General features: G+C 34.6%; 3 protein-coding genes and 1 long non-coding RNA gene across 12 annotated transcripts in view; 3 read left to right on the top strand and 1 right to left on the bottom strand.

Annotated features, from left to right (window-relative positions):
- The window catches only part of LOC122538008 (serine/threonine-protein kinase ULK3), a 17,514-nt gene extending 11,594 nt beyond the window's left edge, over positions 1–5,920 (top strand). For all 6 annotated transcript variants that reach the window (XM_043671732.1, XM_043671726.1, XM_043671760.1 and 3 more), the window contains 4 exons: positions 2,526–2,787; positions 2,963–3,157; positions 4,066–4,250; positions 5,575–5,920. In XM_043671732.1, the coding sequence (XP_043527667.1) occupies positions 2,526–2,787; positions 2,963–3,157; positions 4,066–4,250; positions 5,575–5,691 (759 nt within the window). In that variant the 3' untranslated portion in view covers positions 5,692–5,920. The remainder of the gene's footprint in view (positions 1–2,525; positions 2,788–2,962; positions 3,158–4,065; positions 4,251–5,574) is intronic.
- Positions 5,921–6,983: 1,063 nt separating this feature from the next.
- On the top strand, positions 6,984–22,346 carry LOC122537967. Of its 4 annotated transcripts, none has more exons than XM_043671677.1 (7): positions 6,986–7,573; positions 15,456–16,804; positions 17,477–17,655; positions 18,311–18,337; positions 19,110–19,340; positions 19,483–19,740; positions 19,813–22,346. In XM_043671677.1, exons 1-7 carry the CDS (start codon positions 7,477–7,479, stop codon positions 20,009–20,011), a joined length of 2,340 nt encoding a protein of 779 aa, XP_043527612.1. In that variant the 5' UTR covers positions 6,986–7,476; the 3' UTR covers positions 20,012–22,346. The 4 variants fall into 4 exon arrangements, with proteins under 4 accessions (XP_043527627.1, XP_043527612.1, XP_043527604.1 ...); XM_043671669.1 differs by lacking the exon at positions 6,986–7,573 and adding an exon at positions 13,358–14,127; XM_043671692.1 differs by lacking the exon at positions 18,311–18,337 and having other exon boundaries at positions 6,984–7,573.
- LOC122538054 lies at positions 7,680–12,754 on the bottom strand. The gene is made up of 3 exons (XR_006308772.1): positions 12,437–12,754; positions 9,987–12,313; positions 7,680–9,189 (listed from the first exon to the last, which is right to left on the bottom strand). It is a non-coding gene; the product is annotated as an uncharacterized LOC122538054 (long non-coding RNA).
- Positions 22,347–23,086: 740 nt separating the features above from the next.
- LOC122538042 (ubiquitin-conjugating enzyme E2 Q2) overlaps positions 23,087–26,259 on the top strand; it is a 5,725-nt gene continuing 2,552 nt past the window's right edge. The window contains exons 1-4 of the mRNA XM_043671771.1: positions 23,087–23,384; positions 25,178–25,525; positions 25,615–25,774; positions 25,883–26,034. Coding sequence (XP_043527706.1) covers positions 23,223–23,384; positions 25,178–25,525; positions 25,615–25,774; positions 25,883–26,034 — 822 coding nt within the window. The 5' untranslated portion in view covers positions 23,087–23,222. The remainder of the gene's footprint in view (positions 23,385–25,177; positions 25,526–25,614; positions 25,775–25,882; positions 26,035–26,259) is intronic.

The raw sequence follows: 26,259 nt of genomic DNA, 5'->3' as shown, positions 1-26,259 counted from the left end.
CAGGTGGACGATTTTTTTTTTTTTTTTTTTTTTTGCAGCGTGACATTGATTTCTTGTCGACGAAATCGCGGGAAAAACAAGAAACAAGAAATTGTATAGGGATAAATAGATGGGTCTAACAGCATCTAGAGTTCAAGGCCAGCTTATGCAACGAATGCGCCGCAAGTGTACTCGTTGACACATTTTTATCCTCTTCTATATGTGTAATACAGAAAATAGGAATTTAAATATCGGACTCGACTCAGATAGCAGGGATATATCGGGCTCGATCCCATCTCTCTGTCGCATTATTTGCCGTTCTTGCATGTTAGAAATTTATTTCTGTCAATTTTGCTCTGTCAATTTTGGTTTTTTCAATGAACAGCCGCGTTAGAACTGCCTGTTTTCCACAGGATTTAATTATTTGGTACACTCTGTGCGCAAGAAAGTCTCAAAAAAAAAAAAATCTCCAAATACCACATGATAGTTCTTGTTGAATCTTCGCAAATTCTCCCACGATTAAATAGGACATTTTGTAATAACAGCATATCTTAATAAAAGATCATTACCTTTATCTAACTCATACAGACTGCTACAGAGAAGAAATATCTCTGCGACGAGTTAAAGTAAATGTGTATCTTGTTCGAAGTACAACGTCGTATGAAAATCATCTCTTAAATGTATTTAAGAAGAATGTTAATCTCTGGATGTTTTAAAAGTCTTATGAACTTTTTCTCTTATTACAGTGTATGTGCAACTAAATAAGCTACTGTTTAAAAAAAATTTATTATATAACTGAATGGATAAAGCAACAATGTTTCTAACTTTTGCGAAGTATCTGTGAAAACTGCAATATCTATAAAATAAACTCGTAGAGTCTTCGATCGAGTAATCAATCAATTTTATTTCAAGAGACACTTTCTGTCAATAAAGGACAGACTTCAGATAGACAACTGTTGCAATCAACGACGATATTTTAAAAGAACAATCGCATGTTATTTCAACAATGTTCTTTCTCAACCGAGAGTGCAGAAATAGTTGCACAGAAAAAACTATCTTTTTAGCTATTAAAGATGAAGCGGCAGAATAATTCGTTATTGGAGAACGCGAATAAAGTAGTTTGTTGTTTCGTATCGAGATAGAAAAATGTAATAGAATAGTGCACTATTATATAGAAAAGTTCGTATAATTTAAAAATTTGAGAATCTGGAAACTTATTCTGAAAGTTTAAACAAAGTTAAAAACAAAGAAACATATAAAAGCTGAATAATGCTAACTTTGGATCCAACGAGTTACATTTTACTTCGAATGATTTTCACATTTTTATGTTTAGACGATTCCATATTTTATTCATAAAATCTTGGAACTCTTTTTTATTAAACTACGTAAATACTTGCATACGTATATTTTATTCATTAGCTAGACTGCGAAGTTTTTATCGCATTTACGCAAATACAAAAGTATCAAAATGGTAATTGAAAAATTAACATCAATAAATATTTGTTGAAATAGAAACTGTGATAAGCGTAATTACGTGGACGATATATAAAAATATATGTGAAAATATATAAAACAACCAAAGTAGAGTATTCCTCTGGAATGAAGTATTCCTAAATTTCTAACGAGTGAAACAAATTTCTATTCAGGTTCCATTTCACTAATTCCATTCAGAAAGCTAAAAGAATTTGCATAAAAATCCACAGTCTACTTCATGAGATGTGCACGGTTTACTACACAAGATACTACATGTGTGTAACTTATTGTTACGTTATATAATTACATATAAATAGATATGTACAATTGCAGTTACAGAACTGTATATAATTAGCTAGCTACGTTTTGTTCAAGTACGAAATTATACGATATAATTAACTTAAAGATACATGGTACAACTTGTGTACAATATCACATAGAATGAGTTAGCTAAAGGAAAGTGTATAAGTACTTATTTGACATTTCCAGTGATCGGGAAATTTACAACGATATGTTTTTTTTTATTCAGATAACACTGTCCTTAAAATATGTCATTCATTGTCACAACTCGATCAAATTGATCAATAACACCGTACGAATATTTTTGTTTCAACAAAACGTTACTATTATATATATTTGGTCTCCAATTATAAGTTACCAAATAATTTAATTAACATTCGTGTGTGTACACCCATTACTATAAATGTGTGTGTGTATAATATACAGTCACATATATTTGAATACAATTCAATAATATGGAACGCATGTATGTATCCCTTTTCGTTTCTATTAATTAACAATAATTTATAAAACATTCAATAATACGGAATATATTTCTACATTCTAATTTCATTTGATATTAACAAGCATGTTTAATAATAAATTTGATTAAATTAAAACATATCAAATTTAATCAAACAGTTTTAATAACGTGGAATGTATTTCTGTTTTTAATTTTTACATACCAATTGCACGAACGCTGCTATACTTTTGTCTCTTGTGCACTGTATGTTCTTCCTTTGTTTGAAAATTGTATTTATGGCTGTATTTGTCGATGTCGAATGAACTCACAGTTACCGAAAGGATCGCATGTGTCGCCGGAGTGCAAGGATTTATTGATGTCCTTGCTGAGGCACGACCCTCGCGAGAGGATAACGTTCGATGAATTTTTCGCTCATGATTTCCTGGATTTGGCCTACGCGCCAACAAAGGAAAATTACGAGAAGGCGGTAGAATTGATTCAAAAGGCCGTGAAAATGGACGCGGAGAAAAATTCAAAAGAGGCTTTTCATTTGTATTGCGAGGCTCTCAGATATTTTATTCCCATTGTTACAAGTAAGAAAGACCGACATAAACGATTATAATTACTTTATCATTATTCGCTATAATTGTATATTAATTTTAATTTAATTATTATATATATACATATATATACAGCGTTTAATATTGTGTCGTATTAATATTTTAATACTAAATACAATATTGTATAATAATTTGGTTGTTTCGTCAGGTGAGACTGATTTAAAGAGGAAAGAAAATTTAAGATCGCGAATAAATGATTATATCAAAAGAGCAGAAACGCTGAAGGCGTCGTGTGCAGACACTAGCGACGATAAAGATAAGTGTGTTCCTGTGGAACATAAAGGAAATTCTATCCAGAGGATATCATCTTTAAACGAGCCGTCATTCGTACATCACGAGCTACGTACGTTTGTATCAAACTCCTTATAATTATACGATTTGTTCAATGTGAATCGTAACACGTGATTAATTATGATTCGTTAAGTATAACGTTTGAAATAACAATAAAATAGCATTTCAATGTTTCGCGAAATACACGGAAGTTGCAAGAACTTATCTGAAATTAAATTTGTAATTAAAATTTCTCTTGTAAATATGTGCTATGTATACGAAATGAAGTTCATTAAAATTGAAAAAAAAAAAAAAAAAAGAATCTATACGACGTACCTAGTTGCAGGCCATTTTATACAATGCGTATGTATGTGTAATTCCAATTAGGAACGAGAAAGTTTCTGACATATTAGTTTACAATTTATTCATTATTCGTCGTTAGGGATATAATAAAATGTGCCCGTGGAATTCCAGATAAGGCAATGCGGCTTTGAAATTATGAAATTGACTGTTTTAACTGGATCTCTTGACAGCAGAAAATTTTTTCAACTACTGCACCAAGTACAAGCTGTGAATTGATAACGATTTCGAATTTAACGATCGTTCTCATTACCAGGAGATATTATTTTATGATTATTTTTTTCCTAAACGCTAGTCCTTCGAAATTATTAAGCCTTTTTTTAATTGCAACTGGCAATGGACTATGGATATTTATGCAAATGTGTAGGCCATTTTTATCGAATTTATTACGACGTGTATTTTACATATTTTTTTCACGCTATAGAAACTCATAAATTTTCCATAAATCCATAAATATTCGTAGTTTAATTATTCATACATTTGACGGGGAAGAATACAAAAATGCAGAAAGCACACGAAACGTCGAAAATAGATCGGTTGTGTTTAATTATTTTAATGAAAATATCAAGTGGCTTGAAAATCTACGTAATTATTATCGATTATTGTGTTTGTTATCGATAGGGACGCTTAGCAAAAGCACAATCAGTATGGCGGATGGCCTTGAGATAGGAGAGGTCGCCGAACTGTATCTCGCGGAGGGAAATTATGCCCTCGGTTTAGAAAAATTTCAGTCTTGTCTAGGAATATTGGTACCCCTTTTGGGAAAAGAACCTCCAGGCCGACGAAGAGATTTATTACACAAACAGGTAAATATGAACGATTAATTACAATTTTTTAATAACTAATCTATTATTAACAATATTGGTAATATCAGTAATAATAATTCTAGACCCTATTATAAATAAGAGTATTCTTGTCACGCGTTCTTCAATTTGTGTATACAAGTGAGAACGTTTATTTTATTTGATGGCCTGTTTTATGCAAATATAAAATATACCTATGTATGCAGAGACAAAGAAATAGAGGAAAATTCAGCTACTGTAATTACTTATTCAGAGACCACATTAAGAGTAGTACAATAATGCATTTTAATGCAGTACGTACAAATATGACGACTCGAAGTCAATTTAACCAGACGTTAAAGTAACAAAGTAAATTTTCAATCTTTTTACCTTTGCTGAAAGTTTTTGCGTCTACTTTTCAATTAATTCAGTATATATTTTCAATCATTCCCAATGGTATTCTACAGAGTTTGGAATATATTATAAAAATAACGAGAAAAATTGATCGACCTAGAAAATTCATTTTATATGAAACGCGGATGATATCCTGAAGTCTAAATTCAAATTGAGATTCTTTAATAATAAATTCTCATACCTATTTACGACAAATTCGACGTTTAAATAAAATAAAATATTACAACTCGCGATTTTGTCATTTTTAATTAGTATGTACGCAGGTGTTCTTCTCTAATATAATTACTTGCTCGCGCAGCAGCTATTTATTTCATCAAACAAAAATAATTTTTATTTAACTTTCTTCGATTCAGTTTTTTTCATTCTTAATTGTTTTCATTTACAATTTGTTATAATTATAAAAATATTGCGTTACAACCCAATTTACGACTGGCTGCCGTAATTATTACTCACTATTCATCATTAATTTCGATTAAAATAATAAATAATTTTCAACCAATCATATGTTGCTTCTATTAAATAACAGACGATCACTGGACGTCATTAATTTGGTATCTTACAAAGATAAATTATCGTAATTAATTACGAATAGCTCCGATTTCTCAATGGATAATAAAAAGTAAATGATAAATATTATAAATGTTACAATTCCTGCAACTCATGAACCTTGTTCAAACGTTTCTTAAATTTAAATATTCCACGCTATTTTTTACAGTAACTAACGATCGAACGATTTCAATATTGCGGGACAAATAATTCGATGCACCGTCGTAATTAAATTTTATGATTACTCGCAACATTTATTGTGTGCTTTTATTACGTTCATTAATGTATGGGTGTGCGTACGTGTACATACACACACACACACACACACGTATATTTGATGCACGATTTCTTTTTTCATTTTATAATAAATTATTATGCCAATCGACAGGTACAAATCTGGATGAAAGAAGCCGAAAGTACCAAAGGGCTATTAGCTACTAAAGATATCGAAGAGTCTGTACAACGTACCTCCGATACCTCCATTGAGCAATGTACAATGCAGTGATTTAGATTTTGCATTTAACTATAATTAATGTTATCTACACTGGTAGAACATTCGTGAATTTCTTTTTCCTGTGCATACCGTATCACCTGTGTCATAATATATGTGCATATATTTAGAGTGTTCATATTTATTTATAGAAAAAAAGAAATAATTTTGTATTTCATTTTTCAATGCAAATGACATTCTACGGCAACATTAATATTATACAGCACGTAAAAGCTGCAATATGTCATTGTCTTTTTTATTTATGAAAACCTTCTCTGAAAATACACGCGGAAAGATATTGCGCGGAGTGTGTAACTAGTTTTCCATTCGGATCGAAAAAAAAAAAAAAAGAAGCAGTGAAAGGGAAACATTTCGTATTTAATTAATTTTCGTTGATAAATCGATCTTCGCGCATGTATTTTCTACAACGGTGTATATAAATAGCGTGATAAATAGTATGAACTACAGATACGTATATGACATTTCATTTTTTTTTTTTCCTTTTTTCATTAAATCGCAAAGCTTCGCTTAAGGGCATTGCAAACTATTTATATCTATTTTTTGTGTATTAAGCTTTAATTTATAATCCGTCTGGTTTACACGTGGCTTTCAGTGAAATATAATAACGTGAATTATATACTACACTATTTTTGTTATATTTTATTTTTCATTACTCTCAATGTGAAGAAAGCATGTATACGTTTGGTGTCACACTAAGTCAAGTCGTTCTTGACATTTGAAAGAAAACATACTTCTGAAATCTGTTTATAAATATGAGTCAAATTGATCAACTATATTTTTTGTTTGACATTCAATTTTCAAGAGACGAGCGATTTGCTTGCATGGATTTACAAAAATAACGATAAGTTTTCCACTTTCCAAATTTATGAAATTGATTGATGCATTAATTATAAAATTGAAACTTAATTATTTTGATTGTTGTCCTTCATCTCCAATGTATAATGTTGATCAACATGGCTTATGAAAGAAAAAAAAAAAAAAAAAAGGAGAGCGAGAAGAACTGTTTTTAAGGGAAAAAAATTTAAAAGCGGAACAGGAGGGCGCGCGCATCGTGGCGCGTCGCCCTTACGACTTCCGGTAAAGCCACGTGACCTAGCTAACGGTCGCTGTTGCCCCGAAGCGTCATGGAAAATTCCCATTCCCGAGCAACAACCCTCTCCTCTTCTCTATGTACATACCCCCTGCTCACCCCCACCCCATTCCACAGTCCCCACTATGGCGTTGTCAGGTACTTATGTACATCCCCCACTCCTTTGCAAAATTCTCTTCCCCCACCACTGGTCCATTGGTACCGGATGTGCGGCAACGTCGCAACCGTTAAGTACATAAGGACAAGTGGGTAGGGGGACGAAAGGGGGTACGAGAAAGAACTGGCAACGTGTACCACATTCAAATCTGGACGGAACCCGGTCGGCCTCTCGGTTCACCTCCGCACAAAACAGCAGAAAACGCGGGCCGCGAGAGAATTGCGTGTACGCGTATAACAAGGCAACCGGACCAAATCGTTCCATGCGATTCGCCTAGGATATCTATCTCCTCTTCTCTCCGCTAGTGTGTCTTGTCGTCCCATTGTCAAGTACAACAACCACAGAACAGACCTCGCGACACGCAAGAGGCGCATTTCGCGGCGCCCTCGTGCGACGACCCTTTCGCTTTCCCCATTCGTAAGTGTGATATGCTATATTTCGCGCGCGCGCACACACAGTTCCATGTAAATGTCACGGGAACGTAGGGGTAGCGTGACCGTGTGGCGGAAGTGTTGTTTCGTTTTGTGGAATTATGTGCATGGACATTCAGGTTAACGAGAAGAAGAAGAAGATGAACGACAGGAGCATCGACGAAGACGTACAAATCGTCGAAGCCCGAATCAACAGAGGTAAGTTTTGAGGTTATGGGTGGCGGCGGCGGTCGCGGTAGCGGCGATAGCAGACTCGCGCGTATCGTTCTCCCTCCCTCCTCTCTCTCCCCCTCTCCACCCTCTCTCTGTCACTCACTCTCTCCCGATATTCTCTGTCTCTTTTTCTCTTTCCATCTATCTGTATTCCTCCCTCGTTTAGATACTCACCTAACTATCCTTTTTCATCTTTCCCGGTTGTGTTCTCACTCGATTTCCTACCACGTCCAATCACGTTATTCTCTCGCTATGTTGTACCCAGTGCCCAGTGCCTAGAAGGTATACACATCGTGCTTTCTATGATCTGCATCTCGTGCAGACCCGGCGAAACGTGGTTCCTCTCGTTGGGACTACCTGTCAACGCATCTCTCGCGTGTTGACAATATACCGTTGCAACAACCACACGTGGAATTTGACTGCGCAGCACTGTTCTCTTAAAATCTGATGTGTATTTCCATTTATCTTGTACTACCTCTCGTTCTTTTTTTTCATTCCATACAACGGGTTCTTTTCTCTTTTTTGACTTTTTTTTATCACTCTTCAATCATTTACATTGTGCGTGCTATAATTACTTTGTTTAGGCATGTGTACATATATAGAATCACACATGCAGCTACGTAAAACGTCTTAACGTTTATTAATCCCTGTACTATACTAAAGACTACTTACGTGCAAGTGGATACATGTTTGTTGTGAATTCGTTTTTATTGCCAGTAGTAGTGTAACCTTAATTGAGTTTGGATTATTGTATTTGAACGACGCATTATGAACGCAAAGGACTTGTAAAGATTGTTTATGTTTACTGTGATTGTTAGGTTATGTGATATCGAAAGAAGTATCGTGATTAATGATATTTACGTGCACGATGTCTGATGTTTGCAAAAATGTTTTTATATCCCGTTAAATATACATGATATATTGATTATAGCTATAATATTTACACGCACGATAAATCGTTAATAACAAGACTTATTTGCAATGCGTTCCGATGTATGATCAATAAAAGGATGTTAATTCACATTTCATTTTATCCGCATGTGCTTGCAGAGGATGACGTCATGGTTTATTTAAAGCAAACGGTAAGATGATCCTGGCAATATAGATATTTTTTTGGGAAGAAACTGTGTAATGAATACTTAAATCAGAGAACCGTGTAACTTCCATAAAGATAAAATATTACGAGGAGCTTAAAGCGTGTCGTCCTTTATTAAAAACTTGTTTATATTAATGAAAGATTATATATAGATATATTCGTTCATAAAAATTTCATTATATTCAGGTAGTAACGGTTGTATGTTTATCCGTTCATTTTTTCAATTCCGTATATCGCGTTAAATTATTGTTACATTATGCGATATGATTATACAGAAAAATAGTATATAATGATAGTTTTTTATATCAGTGTAACGAAAAAATTCAGTATAGTTCTTTATTATAAAAACGATCATTAGTTTTTTATTAACTGATCCAGCCAATCTTGTTTTATAACTATTTCCCTATAATTGTAATTTTTCTAATTATTTGAGGTTAGGTTATCTGTCAAAATATTACTAGTACTGTCGATGTATCATCCCACTATTAGTAGATGAAAGATATAACTAAAACAGAAAGATGGAAGAACAATAGAAGTTAATTAATTGTAGATATTGGATAAAAAATAGGACAATTTTTATATATGAAATATATGATTCAAAAGCTTTTTGGCGTCACAAATGTGATAAAAAATAATTATAAATATCAATTATTAATTTTGAACTAGAAACATTTTTTTCAAAACTGCCTTTTCATTGATTGTTGTAAATGGAATATACAAATTTTATTATCTGAATTAATATCGTTGGTGAGGATTTGCAAATGACAAGTTATTAATATTAACAAATGACCTTGTACAATAATAACAAGTTTTATAAATAAATTTAAAAAATCGCCAGTTCCGTTCTATTTAACAAAACATATATGTATTTAACAAAACAATGTGTATAGAAAACGTGTATAACCTATAACTTGTAATTTGTCAATTTATTAAAAATCAAAATAGTTGATAAATCATTGTGCAAAACTGTTCTTGGATTTGGTTTTTTCATTATAATTTTCGTACGTCAAGTAGTATAATTTTTAATGTTTCAGTAAAACATATTTTTTGATAAAAGTTTAAAATTTACGTATACAAAAAGTATAAATATACGCGTTTACTCAGTAATGGAATAATAACATTTCCGCTAAAAGCATCGTTATATTTTGCAGTGGAAACAAATAACAAGTTAATTAAAGTCACTAAAAAGTTGCGAAAGTATTCTCCAATAGAGTTATAACAATTCAACATGGAATCGGATAATTAAAAATTTCCTTTATTACATCTCGTAGAATTATTGATGATAAAACAGATATATCTTACATGTACTTGTCCGTTCTAGTTGATTCACATTTGTGCGCTTCGTGTAACGCGGAGCCGAGCTCACTCCCTCGACCGCCCGTCCGTTCGCTCCGTCGGCACATATATGCAAAGGCAACTATATACACTGTATATACGAGAGCGAGAGCTGGGAGGGAAATATGTGCAGACACAGTATATAATGTACCCGCCCTTATGTACTACATAAGAGCTAAAGAATGATGTAACAAAGAGGCAGTTTCACGAAGTTTGCCGAGCATTCCCGAGGCGGCGGCTTCGTGCAAGTCGCATGCGTGCTTGTGTGCCATGGAAACGCACACCATGACGCTTGTCAGCTGCTACAAGTGCACGCCGCCATATGCAATCCTAGCGAGTTGCGCAAAAAATTATGTTTAAAAAAAAAATGATAGAGCGTGTTTAGATCGTCCTTCTCCATTGTCGCAGATATATCGAACGTTCTTTTATTTTCTTTCCCTCGAGTTATCCTCGTTTTCCCTGTCGTAAAATACACATAAAACGCGATGACCTTGTCTCGTCTTATTGCGATTAAGGCGTTCAATTGTGTCCGCGCAGACGATATTTTACCCTGTTACGTAATGTTTGCTCTTTTGATTTCGTAATTGAACAAAACATAAAAAGAAATATGTTGTATTAGGAAGAAAAAGGGGATTATATAAGGAAGATGAGAAATGTCGGAGAGGGAGAGAGAAAGACAATGCAGTTATGGCAAAGAGAATGGATAGATTCGTAGAGGGCACATCCGGTTCAACGCCATATTGTTCTTTGGTAATCTCTTCCCCCTCCATTCCTACTGTCTCCCCTCTCCGCAAACTGTGCCACCACTTGGCATAGCAACAGCAGCAATAGAGAGCTACTATAAATAGACTGCTACGACCGTTCGGTGTTGCCAAACAACTGGCCCAGCGTATGCCATAGAAGAAATCGGGCCAATCAAGGCCGCGACAGCCATTTTGTAATGGCAACGTTGCATAGTCATATAGATCAATGTCTGTCGTAACTTTTTACTAAAATAACGTAATGGAAGTAAAAACGCAATAAACAAACACTTCTAATTACTATGTATATAATTACTAGTTTTCGAAAATACCTTTTGTTTTTCATTTTGCATATACGAGAGCCATTTTACCTTGTTCCTTGACAAAGATACATGTATCTTTATTTGCAAAAATGTACGCTTACCGTGTTTGTACGATGCTGACAAATATAATTTCACATATCTTTTTGTTATTGTATTATGTTTCTTTAAGTATCGATCAAGCGACGTTGCTCCCCCCCCCCCTCCCCCCGCGTATATCTATGTATTAATATGTACGACTGAAAAGTGAAAAAAGAGAGACCGAGTGGGCGTGCCTGCAACGAGAACCGGCAACGTTGCAGCCGTAAATCATGATTAAAATAATAAGTATAATACATATGTAGTACATAGGAGACGGTTGGGTATATGTATGTAAGAGCTGCGCAAAGGCACAAACAGTGGCGTATGTCTGGCGACGTTCTGCGCAGCTTCAATTCCCCCACCCCTATTATTCGACCCCCACTATCACGCAGAATCCCACGGGTAAGTTCCAGGAGTGAAGGTGGGGATGAAACGCGGGCGTTAGAGGAGGGAAGGGCACCTGAAACCGCGACTATATACCCCCGCGTGCGTTTACCAATCTTGGCACTTTGCCTGAAAGAGCATATCGACCGTGCAACGTTGTCACATCGTCTGCGCGATCTTACGCGCTGGCCCTGGCCACTCTTTGAGCGGTATGTACCTAGCTGCTGCAGCCGATCCCTGACACACGATGCGAAATCCGATCGAGGATATGGTTCACCTATTTATACGATTCAGTGACGTATCTAGCATAAAATTTCATAATTTTATGAATCTTCTCTGAATGAAGAAACGATGACACATCACACCGAAGATGAGAAGCAGTGGAACTCTATTGATCAGTTTTGATTTCTGACAGCTATGTAGGCAGTAAACAATTTTGAAAGTGAAACATAGTATATGAAACAAACAAAATTTGATTGAACGTCATTAAGGTTATGGAGGATATATGTGGCTAATACTCTTATCAAGAAATCCAATTTTATTATATTCTTATTTATTGTTAATAATATACGCAATAATATATGTTATTGCTAAAATATTATTAAAATGCCATTTACGAAACCTAATAATAAAGGAGGAATAATAAAGATTTCTTTGTTTGAGGTATGAGTGATGAACGCGACATGTGAAAAGCATGCGTATTAAAATGGCGCATAAAAATTTTTTAATTTTGTTTCTCAATTTCCTCGGTATTTAAATACTTAATTCGCTGCAGAATTTAAAAATTGAAATAATCTTGTGCATGTTACTTTTAGGAATATATTTATTTAGAACAACAAATTATGCTATCTACGTAAAGAGCAACAAAAAAAAAAAGAGGAAAAAAACGTACTTAAATCATTTCTTCCGACTTTGAAACTTTATCGTTTTTACAGCAGAAAGTTAAATACATCCTTCACTTGTCACTGATCGGCTTCGACTAAAGACTGCTGCCAAGCAACGGTCTTATATAGGTTTGTGTATCGAACATCAAAATATAGCAATTAGTATAAACAGAACCTGCCTTCTATCTTACAAAGTATTTACTTCCTGTAGATTAATAAACGTTCTTTCGTATCGAAATAATTGTTATAATGAAGCGAACTTTAAGAATCTGTTACGATAATGTTAAATAATATTTAAATTATTTGTATTTAATATTATATTTATTTAAATTGGTGGCGCATGCGCAGCACGTATATCTGGAAATGAAATTTTATGTAATTAATAATATTGCGTGCGACGGCTAGATGGCGGTAGCTATCAGGCAGACCAGTGATCTCTTTTTATCTAAAACAGCAAGAATCTTTGTATACAGTAGATAATTTTAATACAAATTCTTGATTGGTTGCACAGTGAAATAAATAATATCATGACGGATTACCTTAGCTTTTAAACTTACTACTTTTCAAGATTATCGTCATTTAACTTTTGAGTGACATATATTCGATAAAAATTTACAGTGTTTCGCGCTTTTATATTTCACACGGGAGAATAAAATAAAAGCTTACTGGCGTATTAACAAATTGAAAAGTATTGACTCGTTCGATAAAATTCATCGGTATCGAGTGCTTTTATGTTTACATGTTACAAGAAGTTGTCATTTAAAAATATCGCGGCAAAGTAAAATTAGGTTATTCGGGGGGAAATTATTGATGGAAATTAAGGAGGTGCGACAGATTCCTAAAAATGGAAAGTTGAAGACAACGGGTGCTTGATACTCGTCTCGCGGAGGTACGATACTAACATGTACAGTCAGCGTGGAAAACTAAGCGTCGTGTCGTGCTCTGCTCCATAAGGATTGACGGTCGGCTAGACCACGGAATGCGTAGTGTTCTGTGCAGCTGCAGGCAGACAGCTCGATGTTCTACGGCATGGCTTGCTGGACGGGCTGAAAATCGGAGAGTCACAGAAGTGAAGTCCGTGTAAAATGGCGCTATCCTTGGCCGAGAGCACCTTAATTGACGGCGAAGCTTCGCCGGGGTCCAGAGGTACGCCCGTGTCACGAACGACACGTACATCGCCAGTGTGAACGATACCGCCGTTTCATCTACGTACGTTTTGTCTATTTCGCAAAACGTATCCCTCGAGAGTCAAATCGAGAACTCTTTCGCGCCATCTATAATAATAATCGCGACTGGCAACTGGCAAAGTGAAAACGTCGTCGTCGAGGGAAAGCGTGAAAACTTGGAGCTGCCGAGAGAGTCGAAACGTACAGTGGAGAAGGAGGATAGAACTTTTTCCTCTGTCCGAGAGTCAAGTCTGAGCAACTGTGTATCACACATCTTGTCGTGTAACATGGTCGTGTGTCGTCCCATCGACAGTGCACATCGGTAGACGCAGCGCGCATAACCTCTCTGCTGATTCTGCCACCCGTCCAACCGATATGTGATTCTGATTCGACTGGGAAGCATTGTTGTTCGCCGAGGATGAGGAACGATATCACAGACATGCATACGGTGAACGCTGATAGCAGCACGGACGCCATATGGCTCGAGAAAAGAAGGAGCCCGTTGCAGACGGCGCCCGATCAAGTGTCACTCAGTACGTTTTCAAATATTCTCCATCGGACGAAAGTTCAAAGGATGCGATTGCGTCTTCGCAAGTATTCAGCGCGGCGAATTTTCCATGTATTTTAATGCACACGTGCGCGCACACCTCTCGATTAGTCCATTGTTTTCGTCTGATAATCGATGTCGGCCGAAAAGAGCGCGAGAGTATTTTTTTTCTCTCCGTCCGATTTCAAAAAGGAGGAGCCCCTTGGTCTTTCGCTGACGACAATGCACGATTATTTTCGATCGAACGTCGACGCAAGTGACGGCGGATTTAAATCGATTGAACAACGAACGATCAATTAACAGATGTCACGTGTACAGTGTTTTGAAGTACCTGACGTTTTGCAAAACTGCGTGTGCGCAACTATAGGTTCGAAATTCTACGGACCCTTAGAAGATATATTCTAGTCGGATGTGTTCTAGAGAGTCTCGCAATTTTGTATTTTATCAATTTTGTGTACACGTGCATGAATCACGCAAATTATTGATAATGATCTGATGTGTTATTGCGTTCTTCTTTTTCTGTTTTTGTATTTGCAATTTGCCTTGATTGAAAATATAAACGTTTTTTCCGTGATCGTGTTTCGTACGAAAGAAAATTATGGTCTCTAGAAGGCCGTAATTTTCTTATGTAACATGAGTAGATAATTATCATATTTATAATTCTAATTGAACATTCGACGATTTAGCGCAGAAATAATAATTCAATCGAATTACATGCTCGTGCGCGTAGATTTTGTACGCTGTATATACTATAACACGTGTTGTATGCTGTATATACTATCACGTAAATTGAGAGTGTCTAATTTCATCTAATACGAAAGACAGTTTCGTTATATGCAAATGAATTTTAATAACTTGCTTTACGATGAATGCAATTTGTAATGAGTCATCGTTTCCAAAATAATGAGAGTTAATTGTTCGGCTATATGTTGTAATTGTGCATTGACACGCGATAAGTGTACTTTCCCGCGCTCTGCTCCATCGGTCGTTGTCTGCACTTTTCACACAGAATCATTTAAAACAATTAAGAAATAACGGATGTCTTGGTTTAGAAAAATTTTTTTTCTGTTTTAGTCTATTTAGTTTATTTACTTAATTAACTGGAATTATATAATATTGATTATTTTTAACAAAACTAAGTCAAGTAGTTAACGTAAAGTTTAATGTAAAGATTAAATAACAAACAATTGAAGCGATCAATGATTATACGTACAAAAGTGCAGATGATCACGACTCTTTTAAAATAGTTGTACGTGTAAGGTATATTTTCAGTTCCACAGTTATTCAAAATATTAAAAGTGTCTATTTTTCCAGCATTTGATAAAGTCGTTGTCAAACAAGAACTTCCCGATGAGGCGGAGATCCGAGAACTGGCTGCCAAAATGGTGGAAGCAAACAAGGCGAAAATGATCACGGGGGTACCACCGCCACAACAGAGGCCTCCGCAATGTCTCCTTCCTCAGTCAACTCTTCCCGGTATTCTGGGATACTTGAACAAACGGCCAGCAGATTCGTCAACCACCACGGTGTCAGCGAAACCTCCTTCGGCCGAAGGCAAAGTACCACCGGACGACGAGAGCCAAAGAGGCCGATTCGGATGGACCAGCTTCGACGATTGTCACATACCTTATATATTTCGTTCCGGCGAGAAGTACTGCGCTGTACGAATTTTAGAGTCTAAGTTGCTGAATAAGTACCTGAGTTACCTGCACTCGGACATCTACAGTTGCACGTGTATAAGGAGTTACTACATAACTGAGGCGGAGAGCAAGCTGTTCACCGACATAAACGTGAAGCACTGCGAGAATCAGTTCGGACGTGAGCCATTCACGTGCAAAGACTTAGTGGTTCGTCTATCGGACGCGAAGGAGTTTTATACGTTTTTGGACGTGTGTTACACGAAATTAACGGCCGGCACGAACCCGAACGTGTCCAATGGGCACAGGGCTGACAAATGTGGGTTCATCCGGATAAACAATGAGTCTGTGGTACCTTACACGGTGAAGGACGGCCTTCAATATGTACCTCTGTTTTACTTCGAGGGCGAGACCGAGAATCTCAAGTTGAAAGCGGAGAAGCTCGAGGGCTGGGACTTGTCGTACCTTAAATTTTGTTGCAAAGTACAGGGTATTCGTAACGAACTGTTCGCCAGTGAGACATGTTCAGTGATTAGTTTGAATGATATTAAAAGTTATTTCCCTCCTGGTACGGGGTTCGAGGATTACTGGCCAACAAAAGTGATGGACTCTCAATTGTTAGTGAATAGCAAAGGTGGTGGCAGCGGTGGCGGTTGGACCAAACAGCCACCGACGCCGCCGGCAATCAAACAAGTTCCAGTGCAAAATAACGCAAGTAAAGCGAATGTCAATTCACGTGCTGCTCCTATGCATAATATGCTACCACGTGGATCGGTTGCGAATACGTCGCAAGTGCAGCAACGAGTCAGCCAGCCAAGACCCGTTTCGACCACCCATCCTGCACACTCGTCACCGACAGCACTGTCCTCAGGCAGGTCGAATATTGTCACACAACCAATGTTGAACACTGTACAAAGTGTTAACGGTTGGACGGGGCTTGTCGGTGGTCAACCCACCTTCCAAACGGCGCTTGTATCTCAACCTAGTTCCATTATACGAATGCCCTCATCCCTAAACATGCACAATGTAAGTTAATAAGCTTTTCTTTTTGTAACGTAATTCAACGCAAAATGTTCAATTGTAAAGGAATTGTGAAGGAATTATATTTACATTATCAATTGCACGTAACAATATATTTTTGTAAAAGTTTTGGAATATGTATTTATATTTTTCTTTAAAAAACATTTCTTTGTTTTTTTTTACAGATATTTTTCTAAAGAAAGCTAAGTTTAATCCATTAAGAATCAATGTTGTGTCGATGCAGCATTTTATTTGTCAGTTTTTGAATTCATTTCTCTTATGAAATTTTATTTTTTAACCTTATTATGAAAGAAGAGGATTCCAAGGATCTAGACTACAATTTAAAATTGGAATATTGTATGATGTACATATTATGATAAACTTGATTTGGTTTTTAGTGGATTAAATTCTAAGTTTAACTTATATTTGATTTATTACACAAGGGCTAGATATTTATATTTGCATATCATTGTATGTACATACTAGTTTTCATGTGATTACAATAATTTGATATTGTAAAAGTGAAATATAAAACTTGATAAAAAAAGTGTAAATATTCTTTGCAGTCACATTATTACTGACAAATTATATTGAAACAAATTTTTCATCAGTAATAGTATAAGATAATAGTACATAACAAATTTTTCATCAGTAATAGTATGAGATTTCTTATTGTAGCAAATATCTACACCAGCAAAAACTTATTCGCAACAATCCAGTAGAAGTAGAGGGGGTGGAGGTAGTGCAGCAGCTCAGTATCCTGGAGTTTATCCAGTTACAACTATGCAGAATGTTGCTCAGGCCCAACCACCCCCTCTTGTCAGAGCAACGGTTCACTCCAGTCAACCTAATCTTGGGTAAGCAATAAAGGATCTTTTTAAAAGCTTTTTGTTTCTCAATATATATCTACGTTTTTTCAAATGAAGCTTTAGAATATTCAGGGCAATATTTTCATTTTTAATGTTAAGCATTTCCTCTTCTTGTCCTCACGGCATTATCAATATTTTGTGCTTGCTTTCAATTTAGTGACTAGAAAACAGTAAATTATATATTTGATGTGAGTTTTTAGTGTTAAACAGCACGCTATGAAATATTTTATTTAAATCTGTTTATATATAACAAATTATATACGTATATTATTTCCTTTTTAATGATTAATTATAATTTATTTTTCTTGATGTATTATCCAAGCTCAAGATGAAATTAAATATTAATTCAATACAACCTTGTTCATCTGGTAGTTATGTTAGTGTAATTCATTGTATTTATCACTCACATTGTATATAGTTTATCAATGCATATTAAAAATTTAAAATAACTTTATTTGAAAAGTGATCTTAATATGATGTATATTAGAATACATTGAGCATGCAGTGTCAAATTTTAGGGAACCACTTATTTATTTGGAGTATATAATTATATTATCTGCAAAAAAATTATTATTTATTATATGGAAAACCTGCACTATAGCTTTTTGCATTTGTACATACAACGTATGATTTTTTTGTATAGTTATCCAACCTATGGGAAGGATGACTGGTGAGTCCCTGTAAAATGTACTATAGTCATGATTACTACACAAAAGTAAGATAGCATGCACAAGAACATTATAATTAACAAATTTTTTACTTATATAAATCTGCAGTAACTATATATTGCCTGTGCCTCTTCAAACAGTACTTATATTCTGTTTCTAATGTTTTTATTTCTTTTATTTACTAAACACGTATATCTGCTTTATATTTTCTTGGGTATACTTTTATTTTTATTTCTTACAAAGTAGATTATTATCAATCCTTTTTTGTAGAAATTCTATGAAATGAGATATTGATAATCATATACAAAATATGAATATATCTTTTTTATTATTATCATTTATTATTATTATCATTTATATTAATTTTCAATTCTGTCTCTGTTCATTATTTTAAACGATATAATAGCTTTAGATCATTATTATTTTTTTGTTTAAAATATTAACTGATGAAATATTAAAATTTGTATGAGATACAAAATATTCTTGCTATTTATGCACAAACACAGTGAATCAATATATACATTTTGTAGGGAATCTAATAATTAATATCTCATGTATATATTTCTCTATTTATATTCTTTTAAACTATACTTTTAAGTTTTTCAAACTATTTAACAATGTGTAGATTTTCTGTACAATATTGTATCTTATATAAACATTTTACAATTTTATTAAGTACTGTAGTTCATGCAAATTATATAATTATAGTTGAACATAAATGTATTTTTTAAATTTATGTTTCTTAAGATGAAACGTGAAGTTTTTCCATTTTAGGGTCACATCAACATATACTACACCTTCGTTAGGTATACCAAATGCTGTTACAGCAAGTACATACCCCCAAATGCTTGGTTTAAGCGAACAAGTACAGGCTCTGATGCCGTCGCCTACTTCGGTATCTACACTGTTACATCCACAAAGGCATACACCATCCGTACATAACACGTCTCATGCAAAATACCCACCACCATTAATACCAGTTAATGGTAGTAACAACAATTCCAGGTATGAAATCATTAATTTTATTATATTACATTACTATGTTATATTATATTTAAATTTTTAATAAAAGTTATATTATTGTATGTATGTATATATATATAGACAAAATAATTTTTAATTATTATATTGAAGTATTTATTTCTAGGGATTCAAGGGGTAGAAAACCGTTGATCCCAATATCAGAGACACATATATCAACCTGTCAAGTTCAACCTTATCAAATTCAAAAAGCGCTCGTTGAAGACAAAATGGTACCTTGTATTAATTTCAAGCCGTATATATATTCTGAATTGCTGATGACACTCCCTGACTTTGTCGCTCAGTATTTTCCTTCTTGCGATATTAATAGCTGTCGGCAAGTCCTCACAGACGTCTTGCACATAGACTTGTATCAAGGAAATGGGTAAGAAAATAATTAGTAATACGTAATAGATAAGGAAATATTGATTTTTATATTATGGATTTTATTTTGTAGGTTACAAATGAAAATGTTAAAGGATGCAGGGAAGTGTTCATCATTAAATGAGGAGCTACCGCTGATACAAGTAAAAAGTATAATGAAATACATGCCCCAATTGAAATATATGTTTAATAGAGGTAGTGAGATGGTAATGCCTGCACCTGCACATTCCTCTGAGGAACACCCTGCCAAAAAGCGTCAACGCACCAGCTAGGACTGGCTACAGCCTTACTGGCCTAATTACGATTACTATCATTCGGCAATTTAAAAAAGTGCCGATTTGACTCATATGTAAGAAATCAGCATTATTACATGCTCTGAGAATATGTAAACCGGAACTAATCTGTATTGACATGTGCCAGAAAGAGTGCACACAATTGAAGATTACCTTTTATAATACAAGGAATCTGTGACATACTGTGAGCTACTTCTTTCTCCAAAGTGTATTTATCGACAAGAGTACCCTTGTAAATAAAACTGAGGTGTATAAAACTAGTGTTGCACAGTTGGCAGTTAGATATGCTTTTATATATTAAGATTATTAACACTTCTTTAAGATTTTCCGTTTACAACTGGAGATTGTCGTACAAACAACGTAGACATTACAAGAACAATCTTGTACAAACAACAGGATCATTCCTCTTTTTTTTCGTTTTGTTTTTTCTTTATTTCATTTTCTACCTCTGCTACAGAGTATCTTGCGTAGTATTTCTTTAATGAATAAAATGAAAGTTTTAATCTTAATGTGATTCGGAGAAAGAAAATGCCGCCAAGTGATAACTCATTAACAAATGCGATGTGCGATAAATATGTTGTTCGAATTTACTTACGTCGCACGTTAAACGGATATCAAAAAAATTTGGCATTTGTATATTTAAAGAGATGGAAATAATGCTTCTTCAAGTTCCTAGCTATTACTAATATGTATCTTGATAATTACTGAAAAATAATTTAAAACTGTTACTAATTCACAACAATGGTTTAATATAAATTGTGACGTAAGCTTAGCAAAACTTATTAGGTAAAAGAATATTCTACGTTTTGAATCTTGGAAAACTCTATTTTCTAAAGTTCACTTGTCAGAAACACCGTACACAGTGATGCAAATAATTCTGTTCAGGTTATTGTCAGTGTGTAAATATCTAAGTCAATAAAAAGAAATGCAGTTTAGAGTACCATTAAAAGTATGATACGTATTAACAGACAATGAGGATATGTATTTTACCGACAGATATGTATTACGAAGGCTTTATAACTGTTTCAAATACAATCACTCAGAAAGTGTAATTGATTTCCTTTAATTTTCAATAAAAGAAATCACAATTAAATGAACGCTTAATTATGTAGAAAGTTATGTAACAAAAAATATAAATTTAGATTATATAAAGCATAAAATGTCTTTCTTTATTGTATTATTTTATGTTTACTATTTATTGAAGTACATTTCACGAAGCATCTGTAAAATATTAGTATAACAAATATTTATTTATATGACTACAGGCATTTCAAAAGAAAAGTTTAAAAAACTGACAAATCGTTATACTTAAAAAAACCAGTTAAAATGGTCTTCCATTTTAATTATAATATAGATACGAAAATAAATTGATTTATTCAAGTAATTAGGAATTCAAGTATGAAATATAATTTACATTTATGTTTATAATTTGCAAATATGTTTCAATTCGTTTGATTGAATAAAAAGTACATAACTAGAAAGAAAAACAAATTTGGATATGTTGAGAGTATCAGTGACCACTTGTCAGTTTTCTTAATTTTTGAATAGAAGAGGCTTAAATTAGTATTATTGACTGACTAACTTTCACATTCGCTATGATTTACATGAAACGGAAAAAAAGCTAAACATGTATATGCAAAAAAAAAGTGTATATATATATATGTATATGTATGAAAATAATTCTAGTAATAAATTAATGTTGACCATTATGGATTTTCCATATAAGAAAAAAAAAGGCTTAGGCATCCTGTTACGGTGGAAATGCTATATTTTGTTATTTATAAATTACACTTAGTCATATCATGACTTCAAAGATTCTATTGCCATTAAAAAGACTACATACCACGGACTGGAGTCTACTTTTTTCTAATTTCAATAAAAAGGCAGAAAGTGAACCAAGAAATTTATAAGCGAAAAGTATTCAGTGAAAAAGTTGTGTACAATATGTAAAATAATATATTTATTGTTTATTTTATAATGTGCCACATTTTAATTTTTGTACTTTCGTAAAGAAACTTATTGCCAGAAAGAGAGAAAAAAAAAGAATGTAATTGCGATTATTATCCTGTATTTAAGTCGCCTTGATTTTAAACGAATGCAAAGATGTAAATACTTTATTTAATAAATTAAATACAAGTTGAACCGATACGTTTACGTGGCTTTAAAATTTGCACGTGCGTTTTTTTAACCTAGTTTAACGTACACGATCTTCTAAGTATATGTACATAATTACGCTGAGAAGAACAATTACAAAAAAATTGTATGTCACTGGAAGATATGCGAATATAAACTGACAAATAAAATATTGAAGGAATTTCTTGAATTATTTTAATAATCGCTTCATGTTGTTCCAAGAGATATAAAATAAAAAAAAGAAGAAAAAGAAAAAGAAATTTGTGGGCCCAGTCCAAAAATTGGAAGTTAATTATTTTTAGTATGTTAGATTAGAGCATTTATTTGTTAACATGTTAATATGCGTGTATTATACTTTATCACACTATCATCTGTACATATAGATCATAAGAACTAGACATACTAGACATTTCAAATAAATTCATGATGTAATTAACAAGTGTTGATTATTTTATACTTAATTTAAATAGATTGACATTGACTAAAATCAGCATCTATGTTCATTGATGTGACATGAGTTCATCAATAAAAGTGAAACTTAACAAAAAGATATAAGTGTTGAAATATTTCAAGTATAAATAATATAATATTATTTTTGGAAGTTGATGTTATACTTAAATAAAATGACTACATATTACAGAGAGAGACGTATAAAGGACACGCATTTCGTTCAACTTTTTCTTTTTTTCTTGAAATCGTAAGTTTTATTTCGAATGTCGAATCTTTATGCAAGGTCAAGTGAAAATATTCATATATTGAATTTCACTGTACTTACATTCACAAGTGCAAATCGTCCGCATTTTGTTTTTCAAATGTCGCAGCACGTTGAGCGGCACTCAGCTGTACCGGAAGAACGTCACAAGCGTTTGAACGCGCCAGTGCTGGCATCTGTGGCGATTGGCGACGAAGTTGCACGAAGCTGGCCGAAGTGGTCAGTCGCGGTCGCCATTTTGTCGGGTAGTCATCGGGTACGTCGTGTTTCTTTCGGGTTGCTACACTTTTTGAAACAAGCGCCGCCGAAAAATTTGGGGCCCGGCACGTTCGTTCGCTCCCCCAAATGGCTTGTCTGAACACCCTCAAGCAGGAGATAAAAACTCTTGAGTCCGTCTTCCCAAAGAGCCATGAGAGATTTCAGATAATGTCTGCGAGTGTGGACGAACTCAGCTGCAGGTTCGTCGGTAAAAATGGGAAGAAATACGAAATACACGCCAATATTACAGTAAGTGTACCAAGCATGGATACGATTTATGACGTCGGGACCGGATACGGAATTATCGTTGGCATCCTCATTTCCCACCACGGCCACCGTGTGCGGTTTCGTTGCTGTCTGGCTACCGATCGGGGACAAAGAAACAATAACACTCGTGTTGTTATTTGGGGGGGCTTTTGACAAAAGCCATGCCCGAGAACACTGTATCGTGTACCGTGATACTCGGTACACGCATTTGCCTCTCGTGTAGTTTTTTCGTTGCCCCGTGCGTTTTGTTGTAGTTACGATCGATTCTTTCTCGCCTCAATCAGCCAGTTTCCGTGGAGATTTTCAGACGAATTAATATTGTGCTAGAGGTCAATGTATGTCACAAATAGAGGGTAAGCCCCTCGGTAATGATATCTGTTCTCCTCGTCTGTACATTCGCGTGTGTGTGTGTTTGCAACCAAGAAGAAAAAAAAAAAAGAAGAAGAAAGAGAAATATTACGCCTTTTTTAAAATCGGCATCGTTCCGACAGTTATATCACGGTTACCAAACTACTTACTAATTTCGTGTACACTAGATAATATTTATAGATAAATTAGATAACAACGAGCATATCCACTCGCGCTTCTTTCACTATTTACCATCGTCATGTTCGCTTCTTTATTGCCAGATTACCCCTCAGTCCGATAGCCCGAAAAACTGCATAAACATTGTTAATACATGCGAACGCCAAAAATAAATAATTGTGTGTTTGTTCGTCTTTGCACTTTGTTACCGAATCAGGATTCATTGATTGACCCGATGAATGATTTGAAATCGGCGGATTCACGCTGAAAAGTTTATTATCGGGCTGTGTGTGTGTAAACAATGGACGTGTGTAATCACGTGTGTTAAAGAGAAAGAGAGAGATAGAGAAAAAAGGAAAAGATTCGCGCCCTGCATGTTTCCTTTTATTGGAGATGCAAATGCGAATCGAGATTCACGATAGTCTCCTTTTCGTCGAGAGTCGAAGGGCGAATAAAATTGTCGCGATAGTTTAACATTTTCACCTGGTGTTCAAATTTATTTTTCTCGTTTCGCGCACGGTGAGTGGATAGCGAGGAGCTGGGGAGAGAGAGTCCAGAGGGATGAGAACTCCAAAACAAAAGTCGAAATTAAAAATTCGAATAGACGCCAATATGAAAAGCGCCCCTCTCCTCCCCCTCCCCCCTTTGTTTGTTCGTTTGTCAGGAGATCGATGTTTCTCGCTCATTTGCGTATTGTGAAGAAAATACGGTTCGAAAATATGGTTGCTAATTAATTTACAATTTCTGTTACGCATATGTAACAGACGTGGCACCGACGCCGAGCCTAGCTGCGGTCGCCGATAAATCCATATTTGAATATCTTGACGTACAGTTGTCTTTTTAATGTACAATTCGTTTTGCAAAGCTGCTGTACAATTTAAAAAAATTTTCATTGCGAGGCTACTTCTCTGAATGCTTTTTACTTTATACTGGGTAAGCGGTATTTGCTTCAGCGAGTCAGTAATTCTTGAAACATTAAGTTTTCAATTTATCAGAGCAATTAAACAATGCGTGTCATCGGGTCTCATAATACGTCATCAAGAGTTATATGTAAATAAATTCCATCGCTGGGAATCAATATTTTTTGAATAAACCGGCAGATTGCAATCCATTGGGAATATGTCACATAAATATTCATTGCTGTTGTTCGATATCATTGCATAAAGTGATTGTTACAACGTTTTAAAAAAAGATGAAGTCTCATTTCACTCTGTATGTTGTGATTACATAAATTTTAATGAATGTCGCAGGAAACCTATCCCTCTACGCCACCAGTCTGGTTTGCAGAGTCTGAGGAAACAAGTGTTACAAACGCGGTACAAATTTTAAGTACTACCACAGGCCGTGACAACCACGTCATTAATCAAGTTGGGATTCTCTTGAAAGAATTATGTAGACTTCACTCATTACCCGAACCGCCTGACGTTGAACGGTTAAGGACAGCCTTGGATCCGTTACGTTTAGGAGGATCAAATGAAGCTGCGGCACAAAGGATGGAAGCTGAAGATGTGGAAGATATTGATGATGACGAAGAGAGCGATGCAGAGGAAGACCTTCATTTAGATATGGATGAGGGAGATGCCAATGCAAAGAGTAAGGTAAATAGAGTAGTTGTAAATAAAAGGATTAATTCACTAAATAGATTACACTTGCATTTATCTACACTGATACCAATTGAACTTTCAAGGGCGAAGAAATAGAATTGGAACATCTTGCAACGTTAGAAAGGTTGAGGCAAAATCAAAGACAAGATTACTTAAAAGGATCTGTCTGTGGCAGTGTGCAAGCCACAGACAGGCTTATGAAAGAATTGCGCGACATTTATCGAAGTGACAGTTTCAAAAAAGGTAGTAATGTAGTTTTCATTCCACACTTGTACATATATCTTAACAATTGTGCCACCAAAAAAATCAGATTTATCACTGTATTCAAGTATTTACTTACATTTGTTGCAGGAATGTACAGCATAGAATTAGTAAATGACAGTTTGTATGAATGGAATGTCAGGCTGATGTGTGTTGATCCTGATTCACCTCTGCACAGTGATCTCATACTTCTAAAAGAAAAGGAAGGCAAAGACAGTATTCTCCTTAACATGCTTTTTAAGGTAAGTCGTCGATTCGCGACAGAATTGTTTTTCTGTTAATTGAAAGTATTGATTCTAGTTGTTGTTTTAGATAATAAGTAATACATCGTCACTTTTAAGAATCTGTTTATTGTATCAGATGTTTTAATTACGTTGTCAATGTAGTTTGGTAAATACTTTGAAAATTTTGTTAACTCGCATGATATCTATATTACTTGAGTTGTCGATTTTGTAATGGTAAAAAAA

The sequence above is a fragment of the Frieseomelitta varia genome, unplaced genomic scaffold (assembly GCF_011392965.1).
Source record: "Frieseomelitta varia isolate USP_RPSP 00005682 unplaced genomic scaffold, Fvar_1.2 scaffold_163, whole genome shotgun sequence".
NCBI lineage: Eukaryota > Metazoa > Arthropoda > Insecta > Hymenoptera > Apidae > Frieseomelitta > Frieseomelitta varia.
This window is presented reverse-complemented; position numbering and strand designations above follow the sequence as displayed.

Coding starts and splice junctions, on each gene's coding strand:
- LOC122537967 (XM_043671669.1), top strand. CDS start 14,013: ATGAGGAACGATATCACAGACATGCATACGGTGAACGCTGATAGCAGC. Junction 14,128..15,455: donor GCCCGATCAAGTGTCACTCA/GTACGTTTTCAA, acceptor CTATTTTTCCAG/CATTTGATAAAGTCGTTGTC. Junction 19,341..19,482: donor GGTAGTAACAACAATTCCAG/GTATGAAATCAT, acceptor ATTTATTTCTAG/GGATTCAAGGGGTAGAAAAC.